This window comes from Bos indicus, chromosome 15 (assembly GCF_029378745.1).
Source record: "Bos indicus isolate NIAB-ARS_2022 breed Sahiwal x Tharparkar chromosome 15, NIAB-ARS_B.indTharparkar_mat_pri_1.0, whole genome shotgun sequence".
Taxonomy (NCBI): Eukaryota; Metazoa; Chordata; class Mammalia; order Artiodactyla; family Bovidae; genus Bos; species Bos indicus.
This window is the reverse complement of record NC_091774.1, coordinates 64027731-64048728: the sequence shown is the minus strand read 5'-3', so window position 1 is coordinate 64048728 and position 20998 is coordinate 64027731. Positions and strand designations below refer to the sequence as shown.

Here is a 20998-nt window from a genome sequence, read left to right as displayed (position 1 = left end):
AGCACAGACCACCCCCCCGCCCCAGGTCCCCCAATGTCAGGGACTCGGCTCCGCGCCTCTTGCGCTCCCGCCTCCCCCACCCTCAAGCTCACCGCCGGGGCCCCCAAGACCACATTGTCCGTCACAATACAATGGAATGTCACTGCCCCGAACTCCTCGGCGGCCCGCTTGGCCCCCCGGCACGAGTCCCGAGTTTCCCTGATCGCCGAGTTCAGCCAATAACCCAAACTTCACCATGTGGAAGCCCAGGACGCGGAGGTGACGGGGACCCACGACTCCCGCCCAAGCCTCCCTTTTACCCACGCTCCCCAGCTGCGAATCCCACATCGGGCGCCCCCACCCACCCCGAAACCACCCCACAGGAATTAGCAGCCGCTTCTCCCGGCAGGGTGAGGGCAACGAGACGAGCAGGGGGGGTTCCCCGCCGACCCGAACCCTCGGGGGGTGCTGCACGGGGGCGAAGGCCCCAAACGCATCCCCGGCTTTTCCGGGCCCGCCAGGACCCCCCGCCGCCCACTCTCCCTACCTGGCCTTGAGGCTGGGGCTGCTACCGCCGCTGCCGCTGCTGCTGGAGGCGGCGGCCGCAGCTCGGGGTTCGTAGGCCCAGGCGGGGGCGGGGGGTGGTGCGGCGGCGGCGCTGGAGGGGGCGGCGGGGGGCGCGGGCGGCGGCGGCGGCGGCGGCGGGTCGGCGAAGCCGGAGGTCGCGTAGTTCCTGTCCATCGTGGGGGCGGCGGAGGGCGGGCGAGCTGCGGTGGGGGCTCCTCTAGGGCCCAGTGAGAGGGGGGCGGGAGGGGAGGGAGGGGGCGGGGGGAGGAAGAGGAGGCGGCGGCGGCGGAGGGAGCTGCCCCCTCACATGGCCGCAGGCGAGCGAGCGGAGGGCGCGCTGGCCGGTCTGTGCCGGGGGGAGCCGGGCCGCGGTGCGCCGCGAGGCCCCAGCTGGGCGTCAGGGGAGCGGCGGCATCCGTGGCCGGGACTCGCGGCGGCGGCGGCGGCGGTGGCTGCGCCCCATGTTGGTGGATTTCCCAGGATGCACCTCCCGGCCCCCCCCACCTCCGCCCCGCGGCCTCGCCCCGCCTCCCCTCGGCGCCCCGCGCTCGCGGCTCGCGGGCCAGAGACCGCCTCCTCGTCCGCTGCTGCCGCCGCCGCCGCCTCTGGAAGCCCAGCCCGGGCGGAGAAGGCTTGAGGCCTGCCCGGCCCAGGCCAGCTCCGGGAATCGTAGGGGCGGCCGCCAGCCCTAGCCCGCGAGCCACGGACTTCCCGCCCCCGGCTGCTCCAGGGGAAGCCGTCGGCGCTCGCCGCGCCCCGCGTGGGAAGGGGCCGCGCCTGCCGGGCGTCCTCCGCGAGGGAGGGGGAAACTGAGCGGAAACCCGGCGCGGGGTGCTGCGGCGGGGGAGCCTTGTCAACGCTTTGCCTGGAGTTCGTTATTTGACCCTTCGAGTTATTTTGAGTGACTCAAATACTCAGTTCTCAGATCGCGACTCCTTTCCCTGCGCCTCGTCCCAAACCAGAAACAGCTGAGCAGACTGTTTTACAGTTCCGTTTACTCCCTTCCTGCCCAAAGCTTGCTGGGCTAGAGGACCCTTTTCCTGCTGTTAGGGGAGATTTATATTCAAAGAGATTCAAATTCAAACGTATTCTTTTCCAACCCTCGTTGAAAGGACTTTTCCCTGGGGGGCTCTTATTAACTGTCCCCACCCCCACCTTGGGGATTTTTCTCATTCTGGGTTTCAGAATCTTCTGTCCCAAGATGAATACTGCCCCTTCATTGATTAATACAGCCGCCATCTGGATGACTTTAATTACCATAAATTTAAACTCAGAGTGCACAAACTGTTGAAGTTTTTTGTTTGAGGCTTGGAACTTCAGCAGGACTGTATCCAAACGTCTCCTGTCCGGCGTCCAGGTTGTTTGGGGGAGGAGGGGAATTAAAGATTATTTGCGGTTCCCTATTGTATGTGAGAGTTGTTGTTTCTTCTAGTAACTTATGTGTAGTGAAACAAGAATCATAGAAACCACTATTTGGTCCTTAAGGCATAAAGTAAAAGTTAATAACAGTGAAGTTGATTGACCATCACCCTTTTAAAAAATCAATACAGGTTTAACACCTATTTATGTGCTTAGTACAGAAATCTGTCCCTCAAGATAAGCTTAACATGAAAGTTAAATCAGACAGGCATCGTAGAAGACAATAAATCTGATACATTAACTCTGATCACCATGCAAAAAGCAATTTAAACTTCAGTAATCCCTGGTTTTGGACCTGCTGTTCCTTCTGAGATTAATTTTGTCCTGGAAGATTCTGTTTTCCTCCTGGCGCCTACATCCTTTTGTTCCTATTCATTCCTTTTTTTGTAAGTCTTTCGTCACCTGTGCTGCCTGCAGTCCTGTCCCGGGGTGGGGAAGCGAGGAAGAGAGTAGTCGTTATTTACAAATGAATTCAAATGTGTGGACACAAGTGACTTTGCCGATTTTATGTTAATCCCAGTATGCATTTTCTGAGGACATCTTTGAAAAGTGGTTTTCTTTGGAGAAGGAATTTGCCAGATAATCTAAGACCCTGCAGAGAAGTAACAAATATTCCATACAACATTTATTTTTCTTACTTCTGACTGGAAATCTGTAATCTATATAAATAAAGCAAAGTTGTAAATATTTTTCTGAGCACTAAAGTTTTGTCTGTATGAAAAGTGGAGTGGCATGTTATAAATGTTTTATGGCAGTTTGATACTCACAACTGGTACTCAGAACTTATGCAGGCAACACCAAACAAGTGGCAATAAAACCTTTATAGTCCTTCACACCATTATGTAGTTTGTTTATGTCACATAAATCAGAGAAAAAATATTAAGGGAAAATTTTAGTATTTTAAAAATAATATTACTCTGTCACCATATGTGATGTTTCTTTGCCCATTAAGTGAAATTTAGTTTACCTTAAGTCAATGCAAGTATATTTCCGATGTTACAGCATGTCTACAAATAACATCATAAAACATCACAGTCTTTTTGGTAAAATTAATGATACTTTGGCCACCTCATCCGAACAGTTGAGTCTTTGGAAAAGACCCTGATGCTGGGAGGGATTGGGGGCAGGAGGAGAAGGGGACGAGAGAGGATGAGATGACTGGATGGCATCACCGACTCTATGGACACGGGTTTGGGTAAGCTCCAAGAGTTGGTGATGGACAGGGAGGCCTGGCGTGCTGCAATTCACCGGGTCACAAAGAGTCGGACCCGACTGAGCGACTGAACTGAACTGAGTGATATTACCTGAAGAATGTCGTCTTCCCTGCTGAAAACATACTCCCAACACTACAAACTTTTCATGTTATCTTTCAAATAATTCCCAACCCAGCTGTTTAAATCTGATCTGTTGCTCTTGCTTTAGTCTGTAAGTTTGTCCAACTCTTTTGCACCCCCATGAACTGTAGCTCACCAGGCTCTTCAGTCCATGGGATTTCCCAGGCAAGAATACTGGAGTGGGTAGCCATTTCCTTCTGCAGGGGATTTTCCTGACCCGGAGATCAAACCTGTGTCTCTTGCATTGAAGGCGGATTCTTTATCACTGAGCCACTGGGGAAGCCCTTTAAGTCTGATTTAGACAGCACTAAAAGGAAAAGGTCAGTTTTCATTCCAATCCCAAAGAAAGGCAATGCCAAAGAATGCTCAAACTACCGCACAATTGCACTCATCTCACACGCTAGCAAAGTAATGCTCAAAATTCTCCAAGTCAGGCTTCAGCAATATGTGAACCATGAACTTCCTGATGTTCAAGCTGGTTTTAGAAAAGGCAGAGGAACCAGAGATCAAATTGCCAACATCCGCTGGATCATGGAAAAAGCAAGAGAGTTCCAGAAAAACATCTATTTCTGCTTTATTGACTATGCCAAAGCCTTTGACCGTGTGGATCACAAGAAACTGTGGAAAATTCTGAAAGAGATGGGAATACCAGACCACCTGATCTGCCTCTTGAGAAATTTGTATGCAGGTCAGGAAACAACAGTTAGAACTAGACATGGAACAACAGACTGGTTCCAAATAGGAAGAGGAGTACGTCAAGGCTGTATATTGTCACCCTGCTTATTTAACTTCTATGCAGAGTACATCATGAGAAAAGCTGGGCTGGAAGAAGCACAAGCTGGAATCAAGATTGCCGGAGAAATATCAATAACCTCAGATATGTAGATGACACCACCCTTATGGCAGAAAGTGAAGAGGAACTCAGAAGCCTCTTGATGAAAGTGAAAGTGGAGAGTGAAAAAGTTGGCTTAAAGCTCAACATTCAGAAAACGAAGATCATGGCATCCGGTCCCATCACTTCATGGGAAATAGATGGGGAAACAGTGGAAACAGTGTCAGACTTTATTTTTCTGGGCTCCAAAATCACTACAGATGGTGACTGCAGCCATGAAATTAAAAGACGCTTACTCCTTGGAAGGAAAGTTATGACCAACCTAGATAGCATATTCAAAAGCAGAGACATTACTTTGCCAACAAACGTTCGTCTAGTCAAGGCTATGGTTTTTCCTGTGGTCATGTATGGATGTGAGAGTCGGACTGTGAAGAAGGCTGAGCGCCAAAGAATTGATGCTTTTGAACTGTGATGTTGGAGAAGACTCTTGAGAGTCCCTTGGACTGCAAGGAGATCCAACCAGTCCATTCTGAAGGAGATCAGCCCTGGGATTCCTTTAGAAGGAATGATGTTAAAGCTGAAACTCCAGTACTTTGGCCACCTCATGTGAAGAGTTGACTCATTGGAAAAGACTCTGATGCTGGGAGAGATTAGGGGCAGGAGGAGAAGGGGACAACAGAGGATGAGATGGCTGGATGGCATCACTGACTCGATGGACGTGAGTCTGAGTGAACTCCAGGAGTTGGTGATGGACAGGGAGGCCTGGCGTGCTGAGATTCATGGGGTCGCAAAGAGTCGGACACGACTGAGCGACTGATCTGATCTGAAAAGTCAACAGTGAGCCTTGTTGTTCTTGTTTTAAATAAAAATATTCATTCCACTTTTTGCCTGTGGAATTTAAGATCCAGATCAACTGTTATGTCTTTCATGACATTTCCTCATCATTCCAAGGCAAAACCAATTGCTTCCTTTTCAGTTGCTCTATGGTGCCTATTGCATTTATTGTATTTAACGCTATCTTGTTGCATTATGATTAGTTGTATATCTGCTCCTTTCTCTCACAGATCATGAGTTCCTTAAAGGAAAGAGTTGTGTTTAATTCATCCTTCTATTCTCAGTACTTAGTGCTACACCTGACATTAGGCTCTAAATACATATTTATTGAATGAATAAATCCAAATACAATTTTTTAAATACCCATTCAGAAATTCCATTTAATCATTTACATACTCTTTTTCTGGAAACAAAGGCAACTTGGTTGCAAGATGAATTAAGATCCTACACTTAAAAGTCTTTCCTCCTCTCCCACCCACGTCTTCAATTCCTTCTGAGTTCTATTGTCTATAAGTTAGTGATGTCTCAGAAACTGTCCATGATGGACTTGATAAGTGGTGGTCCAGTGGTTAAGACTTTGTGCTCCCAATGTAGGGCATTAGGGTTCAATCCCTGGTCAGGGAACTAAAATCCCACATGCTGCAAGGCATGACCAAAGAAAAAAGTGTCCATGGACACTCTCCTCACATTTCCCACCTTCCTCCCATCCCATTAGAAAATCGCCATGTATTTAAACTGGTAGGAAGCTTAGAGTAGTTCATCACCTTCATTCTGCTGTTGAGGCTGAAGCCCAGGGTTCAGATTGTTTTAGGTTAATAGAGGCATTCAGTTGCGGGAGGAAGTAATGAAACTGTATCTCCACTGAGGCAGCCTTGTTTTTTTAGCTTGTGGGGAAATGCAGTGTTGGGGGTTGACATATTTGAAATGTAGTCAGTAAGTCCATATATTCTAATGTTACAAAAAGACTAACCATTATTTAGAAAGATACAAGAAGGTCAAGTTTTGTGGTCAAGTTGGATTGATTAGGGGAGGGGTCTTAATCTTCCATTTTTCCTTTCTCTTCTGGCATAGGGAGGGGGAACTATAATCCTGTTTTTGCTGGGGGAGAACTGATTTCACTCTCTTAGGTCAACATCAGAAATTAAATTACGACATCAGAAATGAGGGAGTTCCCTGATGGTCCAGTGGTTTGGACTTGGTACTTTCGTGGCCACAGCCCCCGGTCAAGGAACTAAGATCCTGCAGAAAAAAAGAGAAAAAAAAAAAAAAAAACAATCAGAAATGAAGTGAGCCCCACTGTCATTTTCTCTGAGGCTTAGATCCTATCAACCATCCTTGGGTGCTATCTCTGTTGCTTGTCTTACGCTCCAGGGAAACAGCAATGGGGTCAGAAAAGCTGCATTTATACCTGCTTCTTTGGAAGCCACAGATGTCATTGAAAGACAGCGATGAGTCACATTCCTTCCAGTGAGCAGAGTTTCAGGAAGCCTACTTGATCATCAGTTTTGCAGGTAGAGGAAGTGGTCTGAGCTATGAATTAGATGATCTCTTGAGCTCTGTGACTATAGTTTAGCTGATAGGGGTCTGGAAGAAGCCAGGTTGAATAATTGGAGACCAAGAGGTCGGGGGGTTAGAGCCCACTTTAAGTATGGGCTGGAAAGACAGGGGTGTGGTCTGATCAAGTCGATCATTGAATGATATCTTTTATCTCCCTGAATAGGTTACAGGAAATTTAAACCTCATTCTGTAAATTAGAGCAGAAGATCTCCTGGAGAAGAGAATGGCAACCTACTCCAGTATCCTTGCCTGGAGAATTCCATGGACAGAGGAGCCTGGCAGGCTACAGCCCATGGGGTCTCAAAGAGTCAGACAAGACTGAGAAACTAACACTTGCACTTTTACTTTCATCAGAATAACCAATATAGAGAGCCAGAAAGCCAATGCCACTGCCGCCACCTCTTCAGTTCCAACAAAGCATGAGTTCTCCGGGGGCATGACCTGTGAAGCCTGCGCTAATGTGTCACTCATATCCTTAACGAGCTAGGAGGAGTTCAGTTTGACATTGACCTGTCCAACAAGACGCTTTGCATCACCTCTGAGCATAGTGTGGACACTCTGCTGGAGACCCTGGGGAAAACAGGAAAGGCTGTTTCCTACCTTGGTCCCAAGTAGAGGGGGCCTGGGTGTCCAACCTGCAGAATAGATCCTCTCCTGTCTTCCACACAGATCTAAGACCTGTCAGTCCTGCTCAGCCAATGGAGTTCTGCAGAGACCCTCACTTACCCTGCTCCTCTGGAGCTCTCCTGCAATAAAGTCCAGCTGCTTCTGCTGGGGAAGAAAAAAAAGTGTAGCCAATATGTACTAAATATGAATGTGCTGGGTCCTGTGCTATGGGCTTTTTATAGTTTATCTATAAACTATAGTATATCTGTAACTATATTTAATCCTCAAAATATTCTTACACTGTGGGTATTGATTATTATTATTTCCATTTTACAGGAAATTGAGGCTTAATGAAGTTAACTGCCCAAATCATGTAAACTAATATAAATTGACGCTAATACAAGTGGAGCTTCAAACCAGCTATATTTGACTGCTGAACCCAATAAGCTTGGTTAAAGTGCTACTGCCAGGTATCTCCACTAAAGTGAAAGTGAAGGGAAAGTGAAGTCGCTCTTTGGACCCCGTGGACTGTAGCCTGCTAGGCTCCTTCGTCCATGGGATTCTCCAGGCAAGAATACTGGAATGGGTTGCCATTTCCTTCTCCAGGGTATCTTCCCAACACAGGGATCGAAGCCAGGTCTCCCGAACTGCAGGCAGACTCTTTACTGTCTGAGCCACGAGGGGCTCCTATCTCCACTAAAGAGTGGCTATATTTTCTTTAATAGTAATATTTTGTTGGTACTTTAAGGCTGTAAACTCCCAAAGCATCATTCCTTCACCGCTGGTTTCAGCATCTCTATTAGTTTCCTATGAGAGCTGCAACATATTATCACAAACTGGGTGGCTTAAAGCCATAGGTATTTTTGTGTCACTATTCTGGAAGCCCCAAATCATGCTGTCTACAGGGCTGTGTGCTTCCCCTGGAGGCTCTCGGGGAGAATTCTTCCTTGCCTCTTTCAGCTTCTGGGGCATTCCTTAGGTTGGCTCCCTCATTCTAATTTCTGCCTCTGTCTTCACATTCTCTATGTCTGTCTTCTCCTCCGTCCTTTATAAGAACACTTATTTTTGGATTTAGGGCCCACCTGGTTAATCCAGCGTGATCTCATCTCAAGATCCTTAACTTAATGACATCACCAAAGACCCTTTTCCCAAATAAGGTCTCATTCACATGTTCTGTGGATTAGTAGAGGGACACATCTTTGGGAGAACCACCAATCAACTCACCATAGCATCCACTGGTGACTTTTTAAAAATGTAATCACACATGCACACACTTCTACAGTCATTTTTTTAAAGTGATATATTCAATTTTGTTGACCTTTATTTATTTAGCCACATGGCATGCATGCAGAACTTTCCCAACCAGGGATCGTTGCAGTAGTTAAGACGGCATGCTTTGAAAGCATGCCGTCTTAACTACTGGACCACCAGGGAAGTCCACCTGATGATTCTTGATTGAAGCAATTATTATTATGGTTACTGAATTGCGATTTTTCTAAATCCATCTTTTCTTTCATAATCATTAGTTATCATTCTTCTATAAAAAGGAACTTTTCCTTATCTCCTGTTTATCAACCCATCTATCTGTTTATCCATTTCAGTATAAATTCATGAATTATTTTTTACTCAGTGGATTTGAATTGTGCAGAATGAACTCAGCAGGTTCACATTGTCCAAATGTTGTATATTCCAAAGAAAGGTTTGGCCCTCACCAGGCTCCAGGGGCTTCCCTGGTGGCTCAGCAATAAAGAATCGGTCTGCAATGCAAGAGATATAAGAGATGCAGGTTTGATCCATCCCTGAGTTGGGAAGATCCCCTGGAGGAGGACATTGCAACCCACTCCAGTATTCTTGCCTGGACAATCCCATGGACAATGGAGCCTGACAGGCTACAGTCCATAGGATCACGAAAAATGGAACACAACTGAAGCGACTTAGCATCCAGGTTCCAGAGCCATAACTTCTAAGCACTTGGAATGTCCTGCCTGTTAAGAGTGGTTTTATTTACCCGAGGTCTTGGACCACACCAGTGAGTAATGCTAACAGTGTGATTTATGGTGGGGGCTTTGGACCACACAGTATCAGCTTGACCTCTTGAAGGTTTAGGGAATTAAGATCAGTCACCAGGGAGTCAGCCACACCTATGTGAACAACCTCCCCGCAAAACCCAGGACATCAAGACTCAAGTGAGCTTCCCTAATTGGCAGTACTTCATGTGACGAATGTCTGCCAGGACCCCATTGGGAGAGCACAACTTCAAGCTCTACCTCATCTCCCTCGCTTATATCTGTTTTATGTGCCTTTTGCCATTGCTGATTTTAATCTATATCCTTTCATCTTAACTGACTGTAACCATCAGTGTAGCAACTTCACTGCCTTGTGAGTTCTTGCAGCAAATCATTGAATATAAGGATGATCTTGGGAGTCCTAGAACACAAAATTATAGTCCATTACCATATTCATCTATTTTGATGTTCAAATAGTCCCAAAACTGACCCAATACCCAAACATTTAATTACTTTAGTATACCTCCTCACAATAAGGAGCCACAAAAATCTGAAGCAGGGAGTAAATGACCAAAGTCACAGAAAACATTCCCTCGTCCTTCGTAATGTCCTACCCCATTCCACCCACATCTGCCAGAACGGGACATCAATGTATCAACACGAGAAGTACGTCTGTGTCTCTATACCTGTTCTGCAAATAAGAACATCTGGATGAACTGAGGGATTGGGACTGACATACATATACCATTAATACTGTGTATAAAATAGATAAGTAATGAGAACCTACTGTATAACTAAGGGAACCCAGTGCTGTGTGGTGACCTAAATGGGAAAGAAATCCCAAAAGGATGGGATATATGTATAGATATAGCTGATTTACTTTGCTATACAGTGGAAACTAACAGTGTTGTAAAGCAGCTATACTTCAAGAAAAATTAATTAAATAACAAGCAAACAAACAAAGAACATGAGAAGTACAGTCCTGGGAGTCCCCTGATGGCCTAGTGGTTAGGATCTTGGATTCCACGGTACTGGCGCAGGTTCAATCCCTAGTCGGGGAGCTAAGATCCCACAAACTGCTGCTGCTGCTGCTAAGTCGCTTCAGTCATGTCCGACTCTGTGCGACCCCATAGACGGCAGCCCACCAGGCTCCCCCATCCCTGGGATTCTCCAGGCAAGAACACTGGAGTGGGTTGCCATTTCCTTCTCCAATGCAGGAAAGTGAAAAGTGAAAGTGAAGTCACCTAGTCGTGTCCAACTTCTTGCGACCCCATGGACTGCAGCCCATCAGGCTCCTCTGTCCATGGGATTTTCCAGGCAAGAGTACTGGAGTGGGTTGCCGTTGCCTTCTCCACCACAAACTGCATGGAGTGGCAAAAAAATAAATAAATAAATAAAGAATTAAAAGGAAAAAGAATAAGAATAAAAAAAGAACAAACACAGTACCTTCATAGGTTTATACATGTGGACACACACACACACTCTACTCAGAGAACATTTTTGTAATTTAAAAAGTCAGCACAGACTATTCAATATACTTATTTTATTGTATTTATGCATACTCATTTCTTTTTTTTTTTTTGGCTAGTCATGTAACATGGCTGCTTGCTCACAACTTCAGAAACTCATAGGGAAACCATGGGTCATGACAAGTTGTAGCAGACTCCTCTGGTGCCCGCATCGCAGTCCCCTGGCTCACCTCTGAGACAGTGCTGACTTACGCTGTGCACAGAGCAGCCTAACCCAGGACACAGCCACGTGTCTTTCTACATTCGGCTTTCTTAGGCCTTCCTGGAGCTCCCTAGAATGTAGAGGAATTTGCATTTCCCCATCAGGAGAAACCTTCAATCAGTGACGAATGGAATCACTGGTAAGTACTCCAGCCTCCCAGCTTCCATGAGTACTGCTATGGGAGGTATTTTGCATCCTTCTGAGAGTGGTCTTTACACGAATGACCCCTGTTTCCTGTTGATAATATGCCATTGATTTGTCCTCCTGTCCTACCTTTCTCCCTTTTCTGTCTTTCTTGCTGCCTCCCAATTAAACTACCTACACCCAAATTGTTCCACTTTGGGGGAACATTCTTATTCTTCTTTGATATAACTACTTAATTTTAGTGCTGTAATTTGAGTTTTTATCAGTTCAGTTCAGTTCAATCACTGTTGTGTCTAACTCTTTGTGACCCCATGAACTGCAGCATGCCATGCTCTCCTGTCCTTCACCATCCCCTGGAGCTTGCTCAAACTCATGTCCATTGAGCTGGTGATGCCATTCAACCATCTCATCCTCTCTTGCCCCCTTCTCCTCCTGCTTTGAATCTTCCCCAATATCAGGGTCTTTTCTAATGAATTGGCTCTTTGCATCAGGTGGCCAAAGTATTGGAGCTTCAGCATCAGTCCTTCCAAGAGTATTCAGGGTTGATTTCCTTTAGGATGGACTGGTTTGATCTCCTTGCTAACCAAGGGACTCTCAAGAGTCTTCTCCAGCACCACAGTTCAAAAGCAACAATTTTTCAGCCCTGACCTTTCTTTATGGTCCAACTCTCACATCCATACATGACTGTATGTCCTTTGATAAGTGACTGTCCCCAAGTCTTAGTTATTCAGTCTTCTCATTAACTATGAATTGGTTAAGGGGACAAGGCAGGGTGAAGGAGTGTTGCTAAAAGTGCTAGAAGTGAAGCTACATCTTGAAAACATGTTCAAGAGATCAGAACTGGGACAATCCCAAAGTCACCAATGCAAGGGTAAAACAAGGGCTGGGGCTTAAGAAAAAAAAAAACAAAAAACTGTGATCCTTCCAAACAAAAGCTTACATGCCCTCCCCCACCCTCCAACCTTGAAACAAAAGCTAAAAATACACTCTATGAAGAGACAGAATCAGATCAGATCAGATCAGTCGCTCAGTCGTGTCCGACTCCCTGCGACCCCATGAATCACAACACGCCAGGCCTCCCTGTCCATCACCAACTCCCAGAGTTCACTGAGACTCACTTCCATCAGGTCAGTGATGCCATCCAGCCATCTCATCCTCTGTCGTCCCCTTCTCCTCTTGCCCCCAATCCCTCCCAGCATCAGAGTCTTTTCCAATGAGTCAACTCTTCACATGAGGTGGCCAAAGTACTGCAGTTTCAGCTTTAGCATCATTCCTTCCAAAGAAATCCCAGGGCTGATCTCCTTCAGAATGGACTGGTTGGATCTGCTTGCAGTCCAAGGGACTCTCAAGAGTCTTCTCCAACACCACAGTTCAAAAGCATCAATTCTTCAGCGCTCAGCCTTCTTCACAGTCCAACTCTCACATCCATACATGACCACAGGAAAAACCATAGCCTTGACTAGACGGACCTTTGTTGGCAAAGTGTAATGTCTGCTTTTGAATATGCTATCCAGGTTGGTCATAACTTTCCTTCCAAGGAGTAAGCATCTTTTAATTTCATGGCTGCAATCACCATCTGCAGTGATTTTGGAGCCCCCCAAAATAAAGTCTGACACTGTTTCCACTGTTTCCCCATCTATTTCCCATGAAGTGATGGGACCGAATGCCATGATCTTCGTTTTCTGAACGTTGAGCTTTAAGCCAACTTTTTCACTCTCCACTTCCACTTTCATCAAGAGGCTTTTGAGTTCCTCTTCACTTTCTGCCATAAGGGTGGTGTCATCTACATATCTGAGTTTATTGATATTTCTCCCGGCAATCTTGATTCCAGCTTGTGCTTCTTCCAGCCCAGCTTTTCTCATGATGTACTCTGCATAGAAGTTAAATAAGCAGGGTGACAATATACAGCCTTGACGTACTCCTTTTCCTATTTGGAACCAGGCTGTTGTTCCATGTCCAGTTCTAACTGTTGCTTCCTGACCTGCATACAAATTTCTCAAGAGGCAGATCAGGTGGTCTGGTATTCCCATCTCTTTCAGAATTTTCCACAGTTTCTTGAGATCCACACGGTCAAAGCCTTTGGCATAGTCAATAAAGCAGAAATAGATGTTTTTCTGGAACTCTCTTGCTTTTTCCATGATCCAGCGGATGTTGGCAATTTGATCTCTGGTTCCTCTGCCTTTTCTAAAACCAGCTTGAACATCAGGAAGTTCATGGTTCACATATTGCTGAAGCCTGGCTTGGAGAATTTTAAGCATTACTTTACTAGCGTGTGAGATGAGTGCAATTGTGCGGTAGTTTGAGCATTCTTTGGCATTGCCTTTCTTTGGGATTGGAATGAAAACTGACCTTTTCCAGTCCTGTGGCCGCAATTGTGCGGTAGTTTGAGCATTCTTTGGCATTGCCTTTCTTTGGGATTGGAATGAAAACTGACCTTTTCCAGTTCTGTAGCCACTGCTGAGTTTTCCAAATTTGCTGGCATATTGAGTGCAGCCCTTTCACAGCATCATCTTTCAGGATTTGGAATAGCTCAACTGGAATTCCATCACCTCCACTAGCTTTGTTCGTAGTGGTGCTTCCTAAGGCCCACTTGACTTCACATTCCAGGATGTCTGGCTCTAGGTGAGTGATCACACCATCAAGATTATCTGGGTCGTGAAGATCTTTTTGTACAGTTCTTCTGTGTATTCTTGCCATTTCTTCTTAATATCTTCTGCTTCTGTTAGGTCTATACCATTTCTGTCCTTTATCGAGCCCGTCTTTGCATGAAATGTTCCTTTAGTATCTCTGATTTTCTTGAAGGGATCTCTAGTCTTTCCCATTCTGTTGTTTTCCTCTATTTCTTTGCACTGAGCACTGAAGAAGGCTTTCTTATCTCTTCTTGCTATTCTTTGGAACTCTGCATTCAGATGTTTATATCTTTCCTTTTTTCCTTTGCTTTTCGCTTCTCTTCTTTTCACAGCTATTTGTAAGGCCTCCCCAGACAGCCATTTTGCTTTTTTGCAGTTCTTTTCTATGGGGATGGTCTTGATCCCTGTCTCCGTACAATGTTATAAACCTCATTCCATAGCTCATCAGGCACTCTATCTATCAGATCTAGGCCCTTAAATCTATTTCTCAATTCCACTGTATAGTCATAAGGGATTTGGTTTAGGTCATACCTGAATGGTCTAGTGGTTTTCCCTACTTTCTTCAATTTAAGTCTGAATTTGGAAATAAGGAGTTCATGGTCTGAGCCACAGTCAGCTCCTGGTCTTATTTTTGCTGACTGTATAGAGCTTCTCCATCTTTGGCTGCAACGAATATAATCAATCTGATTTCGGTGTTGACCATCTGGTGATGTCCATGTATAGAGTCTTCTCTTTTGTTGTTGGGAGAGGGTGTTTGCTATGACCAGTGCATTTTCTTGGCAAAACTCTATTAGTCTTTGCCCTGCTTCATTCCATATTCCAAGGCCAAATTTGCCTGTTACTTCAGGTGTTTCTTGACTTCCTACTTTTGCATTCCAGTCCCCTATAATGAAAAGGACATCTTTTTTGGGTGTTAGTTCTAAAAGGTCTTGTAGGTCTTCATAGAACCGTTCAACTTCAGCTTCTTCAGCGTTACTGGTTGGGGCATAGACTTGGATTACTGTGATATTGAATGGTTTGCCTTGGAAACGAACAGAGATCATTCTGTCTTTTTTGCAATTGCATCCAAGTACTGCCTTTCGGACTCTTTTGTTGACCATGATGGCTACTCGATTTCTTCTAAGAGCATAGACCGAAGCCAGGCTGCCTTCTCTCAGTTACTGCTTCTGCTGCTTACTGTGTGAACTTGAGTAGGCTACTTAACCTTTCTGTGCCTCAGTCTCCTCTTTTGTAAAATATTTGCCTGTAAATTATTACTTAGGTAACAATGCCTGCCTCAGAGAGGTAATGAGAGAATTAAATAACAATATATGCCTAGAACTGTGTTGGGAACATAGTTTTCAGTTTTGTTTTGTTTTAGTTTTTTTGACATGAAGTAGATTAAAGAATCGTACAACGAATACGCTATATCACGCTAACGTTTATTACATTTACTTTCAAACTCTCAAACACATCATTCTTAACAGCATACTGGTAGTTCAGCCCAGCACAGTAAGGTGAGGAAAAAAAAGAAAGTTAAAACTCTCTTTGTTTGCGAATATCATGATTATGTCATAGAAAATTCTAAGAAATAGTAGAATAATTGAATTTAACAAGATTACAGGATACAAGGTCAATAAATGAAAAATAATCATATATTTATACAGTAACAATAAACAGTTGGAAAATACAGTTTCCAAAAATTGAGGTATAATTCACAAATTCATTATTTCAAAGTATTCAATTCAATGGGTTTTAGTATATTCATAAGTTGTACAACCAATGCCACTATCTAATTCTAGAACATTTATATCACCTCAAAAAGAAATCTCATGTCTAATAGCAAACTCTTCTCATTCCCTCCTCCCCCTAGCCTTTGACAACCATTAATCTACTTTCTGTCTATGAATTTGCCTGTTCTGGGCTTTTTCATATAAATGGAATCATGTGATATGTATGGTCTTCTGTGTCTGACTTCTTTCACTTAGCATAATGTTTTCAAGGTTCACCCGTGTCGTAGCATCGATCAGTATTTCATTCCTTTTTATAGTTGAATAGTGGATTACATGGATATGCCACATTTTGCATATTCATTCATAGTTCAGTAGACACTTGAGTGTTTCCACTTTTTGGTTATTATGAAAAGTGCTGCAATCAATATTTGTATACAAGTTTTTATGTGAATATGCTTTTAATTCTGTTGGATACATACCTAGAAGTTGAAAGATTAAATTTTAGAAATAGCATTTTGAATAGCGTAAAAAGACATGAACTGCTTAAGGATGAATTTAACAAAACATATGCAACCCTTGCATGCTGAAATCTATGAATGTTGCTGAGAGATATTTCCAATAGCTTGAAAAATATATTATGGATTGGAGGACTCATAATCATTGCGGGTGATTCTTTTCAAAATTTTCTATATATTTAATGCAATCCTAAATTCCCAGAAGTACTTTGATTTAGAAGTTGACAAGTTAATTCTAAGATATACATAGTGGGCCTTCCCTGGTGGCTCAGTGGTAAAGAATCCACCTGCCAATGCAGGAGACACAGGTTCAATCCCTGGTCTGAAAAGATACCACATGCCTCAGAGCTACTAAGCCTGTGTGCCACAACTATTGAGCCTATGCTCTAGAGCCCAGGAACCATGACTACCGAGCCCGAGCGCTACAGCTACTGAAACCTGCATGCACTGGAACCTGTGCTCTGCAAAGAGAGAAGCCACTGCAGTGAGAAGCCCGTGCACCACAACTAGAGAGAAGCCCCCTCTCCTGGCAACTGGAGAAAAGCCAGCGCAGCAACAAAGACCCAGCACAGCCAATAAATAAATAAGTAAAATATACATGAAAATGCCAAAGTAATTTTGGGAAAGAATAAAGTTGGAGGACTTAACTTATACTACTTCTTTTTAAGACTGACTACAAAGCTATAGTGAGCAAAACAGTACAGTATTGGCACAGGGATAGACAGAGGTGAATGAAACCTAATAGAGGGCCCCAAATATATCCATTGATTTCAACAAAGATTCCAAGATAATTCAGATAATTAAGTGGGGAAAGGACAACCTTTTAAATAAACAATTGCTAAAACAATTGCATAGTTGAATGGAGGAAAATGAATGTCAATCCTAACTTCATACCTACATAAAAATTAGACTTACCTGTAAAAGTTGAAACTATAAAATGTCTAGAAGAAAACAGAGGAAAATCTTTACAGTTTTGGCACAGACAATGATTTATTGACAGGACATATGAAATAACATAAAAGAAAAACATAAATTAGACTGCATCAAAATTTTAAACTTCTGCTTTTTGAAAGACACTCTTAAGAACATGAAAAGACAAGCTATGACCAGGACAAAATATTTCCCAATACATATCTGATAAAGGATTTACATTAAGACTGTAGAAAGAATCCTTGTAATTCACAAGGAAGAAGAAAACAAACCAATTGAAAAATGGATGCAGATTTGAATGAATACTTCATAAAAGAAGACCTGAATGCTTTTAGTCACTAAGTCATGGCTGACTCTTTGCGACCCCATGGACTATAGCCCACCAGGCTTCTCTGTCCATGGGATTTCCCAGGTAAGAATACTGGAGTGGGATACACAGATGGCTAATAAACCCATGAAAAGATGCTTGACATCACTCATTATTAGAGAAATGCAAATCAAAATTACCTTATACTGATCAAAATGGCCATCATAAAAAAATCTTACAAACAATAAATTCCAGAGAGGGTGTGGAGTAAAGGGAACCCTCTTGCACTGTTGGTGGGAATGTAAATTGATAGAGCAACTATGGAAAATAGTATGGAAATTCCTTCAAAAAACTAGGAATAAAACTACCATATGACCCCACCATCCCACTACTGGGCATATACCCTGAGAAAACCATAACTGAAAAAGACACATGTACCCTAATGTCAGCACTATTTACAGTAGTTAGGACATGGAAGCTACCTAGATGTCCATCAGCAGATGAATCAATAAAGAAGTTGTGGTACATATATACAGTGGAATACTGCATGCGTGCTAAGTCACTTCAGTTGTGTCTGACTCTTTGTGACCCTACGGATGTAGCCTGGCAGGCTCTTCTGTCCGTGGGATTCTCCAGGCAAGAATACTGGAGTGGGTTGTCATGCCCTCCTCCAGGGGATTTTCCCAACCTAGGGATTGAATCTACATCTCTTGCATTGTCTCCTGCATTGCAGGCAGATTCTTTACCACTGAGCCACCAGGAAGCCCACAATGGAGTATTACCCAGCCTTAAAAAGGATACATTGAAGTCAGTCCTAATGAGGTGGATGAACCTAGAGCCTGTTATACAGAGTAAAGTCAGAAAGAGAGAAACAAATATTGCTTATTAACACTAAGGTTTCCCAGGTGGCTCCAATGGTAAAGAATCTGTCTGCCAGTGCAGGAGACGCAAGAGACGTGGGTTCGATCCCTGGGTCAGGAAGATCCCCCGGAGTAGGAAATGACAAGCCACCCCAGTATTCTTGCCCAGAAACTTCTGTGGACAGTGGAGCCTGGTGCGTTACAGTCCATGGGGTTGCAAAAGAGTCGGACGCAACTGAGCGCAGGCACATGGGTGGCTGCTTTCCAGGACAAGTACTGTATGTGTGGTGAATAGCATTTCATACTTTATATGCTGAAGTTCTTGATTCTAGAGAATTGATGATCCTAGAGAATGCTATATATGGAATCTAGAAAGATGGTACTGATGAGCCTCTTTGCAGGGCAGCAATGGAGACCCCAGACACAGAGAACAGACTTGTGGACCCAGGTGGCAGAAGGAGAGTGTGGGATGAAGGGAGAGAGTAGCATGGAAGCATATGAATTGCCATATGTAAAATGGATAGCCAGTGGAAATTTGCTGTATGCAGGCAGCTCAAAACAGGTGCTCTGTGACAACCTAGAGGAGTCAAACGGTGTAGGAGGGAGGGGACATATGTATACCTATGGCTGATTATGTTGATGTATGGCAAAAACCAGCACAATATTGTAAAGCAATTATCCTCCAATTCAAAATTAAAAAAAAAATAATACTGGAGTTGGTTGCCATTTCCTTTTCCACGATATCTTCCCCACCCAGGGACTGAACTCGCCTCTGCATTGGCAGGTGGATTCTTTACTGAGCCACCTGGGAAGCCCATATGAATGGCTAATAAGCATATAAAAAGATAATCACACACACAAATTTCAAAAGATACCCAATATCATCAGTCATCAGGGAACTGCAAATTAAAAACACAATGAACACACAACATTGTAAAGCAATTATCCTCCATTAAAAAAAAAAAGAACATTAAAAAAACCCACTATGAGATAACATGGTGTACCCACCAGAGTGGGTAAAATTAAGACTGTGAAGAGCCAGTGTTGGCAAGGATGTGGAGCCATCAGAACTTTCATATATTCCTGTTGGGAATGTGAAATGGTTCAATCACTTTGAAAAGCAATTTGGTTGTTTCTTATAAAGTTAAACATACACCCACCTATTACCAGCAGTATTACTCCAAGGTATTTACCCAAAAGAACTGAAATTATATGTCCACACAAAGATTTGCAGATGAATGTTCACAGTAGCTTTATTCACAAATACTTATCAACAAGTGAATAAAGAAATTGTGATATACCAGTACAATGAAATATTATTCAGCAATAAGTAGGAATAACCTACTGGCTTATGCAACAATATTCTGCTGAGTAGAAAAAACCAGACACTAAGGAATACATGTCATATTATTTGATTTAGTATATAAAATTATAGTATAGGCAAAATTAATCTATAAAGTAGATTGGTGGTAGCCTGAGGCAGAAAAGTCAAGAAATTGACAGTAAAGGGATGCACAGAAACTTTCTGCAGTTGGGATGATGGTTACATGGATGTCTTCATTTGTTAAAACTCATGGAACTGCTCAGGTGAAGAGGGCACCATTTTATGGCATGTAAATTATACACCATTGAAGTTGTTATAATTGTAAAAAAAAATTGTTAAAAAACCCCAACAATGCTCTTGGAGATTAAAAACATGACAATCTAAAATTAAAAATTAAATTTAATAGAATTAAAAGAACTTATGCAGAAAGAATAGCTTGCAGAAAGAAATTGAAAATAGTGAATTGGTCCAGAGAGTCCAATATTCAACCATTAGGAATCACACAAAAAGTAGAGAAATGAGAAGAAAGCAAAATATTGCACAAGAAAATTCTCTAGAATTCGGGGGCATAGATCTTCAAATTAAAAGAAGGCATTGGATGCCATGAACAGTAAATGAAAAGACCCAGAATTGTGAATTTGAGATCACCAGGGATAAAAAGAAAATTTGAAAGTTTCCAGAGGATGGAAACTAGACTTTAGGAAACAAGGACAAGAGCAGGGAGAGCAGTGTTAGGAGCTGAACTGTGTCCTCCTAAAATGTCAGATGTTAAAATTTTGTACTTTTAATGCTAACCCTTTGTATTATATCTCAGAAGGTGATAGAATTTGGAAATAGGGACTTCAAAGAGGTAATTAAGTTAAAACAATGTCTTTAGGATGGGCCCTACTCCAATATAACTGGTATCCTTATAGGAAGAGGAGATTAGGACACAGAATAGGGAAGACCATGTATCAGTAAAAGCAGAGATGTCTAACCCACAAGCCAGCTGGAGAGGCTGCCAAAGAAATCAATTCTGCTGACACTTTAATCTCAGACTTCTAGCCTCCAGAATTGTAAGAAAATATATTTCCAATGTTTAAGGGGAGAAAAAAAGAAATAAGTGATCATATGTCAAGGAATGGAATCAGAGCATTATTGTAATTCTTAACAGCAATTAGATGCCAGAAGATGTTGGAGCAATATCCACAATATGCCAAGAAAAATGATTTTTTTAACCCACAATTAGCTAAATTATAAATCATATGTGAGAGTAAACATTCAAAGGCATGTAAGGATGAAGGTTTTGATCCACTCTTTTTTTTTTTTTTGGTCTGCTCTTTTCAGCTACTTTTCCTTTGGCTGTATCTTAACCTGCTAAGAGGAATAGGACCAATTTCTCAAATTGTTCTCATTCTTATTACCTTTGATAATTTGTTTAAAACTATATAATGCTAGGAATTGTTGGAAAATGAAAAAGATCAATGAAAATGGTAAATAATGAGATGTTACAAAGTTTTCAAAAGCAAGAATAAAATCAGTGGAAGTGAAAGTGGAAGTCACTCAGTCGTGTCCAACTCTTTGCGACCCCATGGACTATACAGTCCATGGAATTCTCCAGGCCACAATACTGGAGTAGGTAGCTGTTCCCTTCTCCAGAGGGTCTCAGGGGATCGAACCCAGGTCTCCCTCATTGCAGGTAGATTCTTTACCAGCTGAGCCACAAGGGAAG

The 20998-nt window shown here is 43.2% G+C and overlaps 1 protein-coding gene and 1 pseudogene across 3 annotated transcripts in view; one reads left to right on the top strand and one right to left on the bottom strand.

The window, feature by feature from the left end:
* Positions 1-755, bottom strand: part of QSER1 (glutamine and serine rich 1) — an 80124-nt gene extending 79369 nt beyond the window's left edge. For 2 of the 3 annotated variants that reach the window (XM_070804004.1, XM_070804007.1), the window contains exon 1: positions 527-755. In XM_070804004.1, coding sequence (XP_070660105.1) covers positions 527-720 — 194 coding nt within the window. In that variant the 5' untranslated portion in view covers positions 721-755. The remainder of the gene's footprint in view (positions 1-526) is intronic. The other variant, XM_070804008.1, reaches the window with a different exon arrangement.
* Positions 756-6346: 5591 nt separating this feature from the next.
* On the top strand, positions 6347-8467 carry LOC139187246 (copper transport protein ATOX1 pseudogene; annotated as a pseudogene).
* Positions 8468-20998: the final 12531 nt, after the last annotated feature.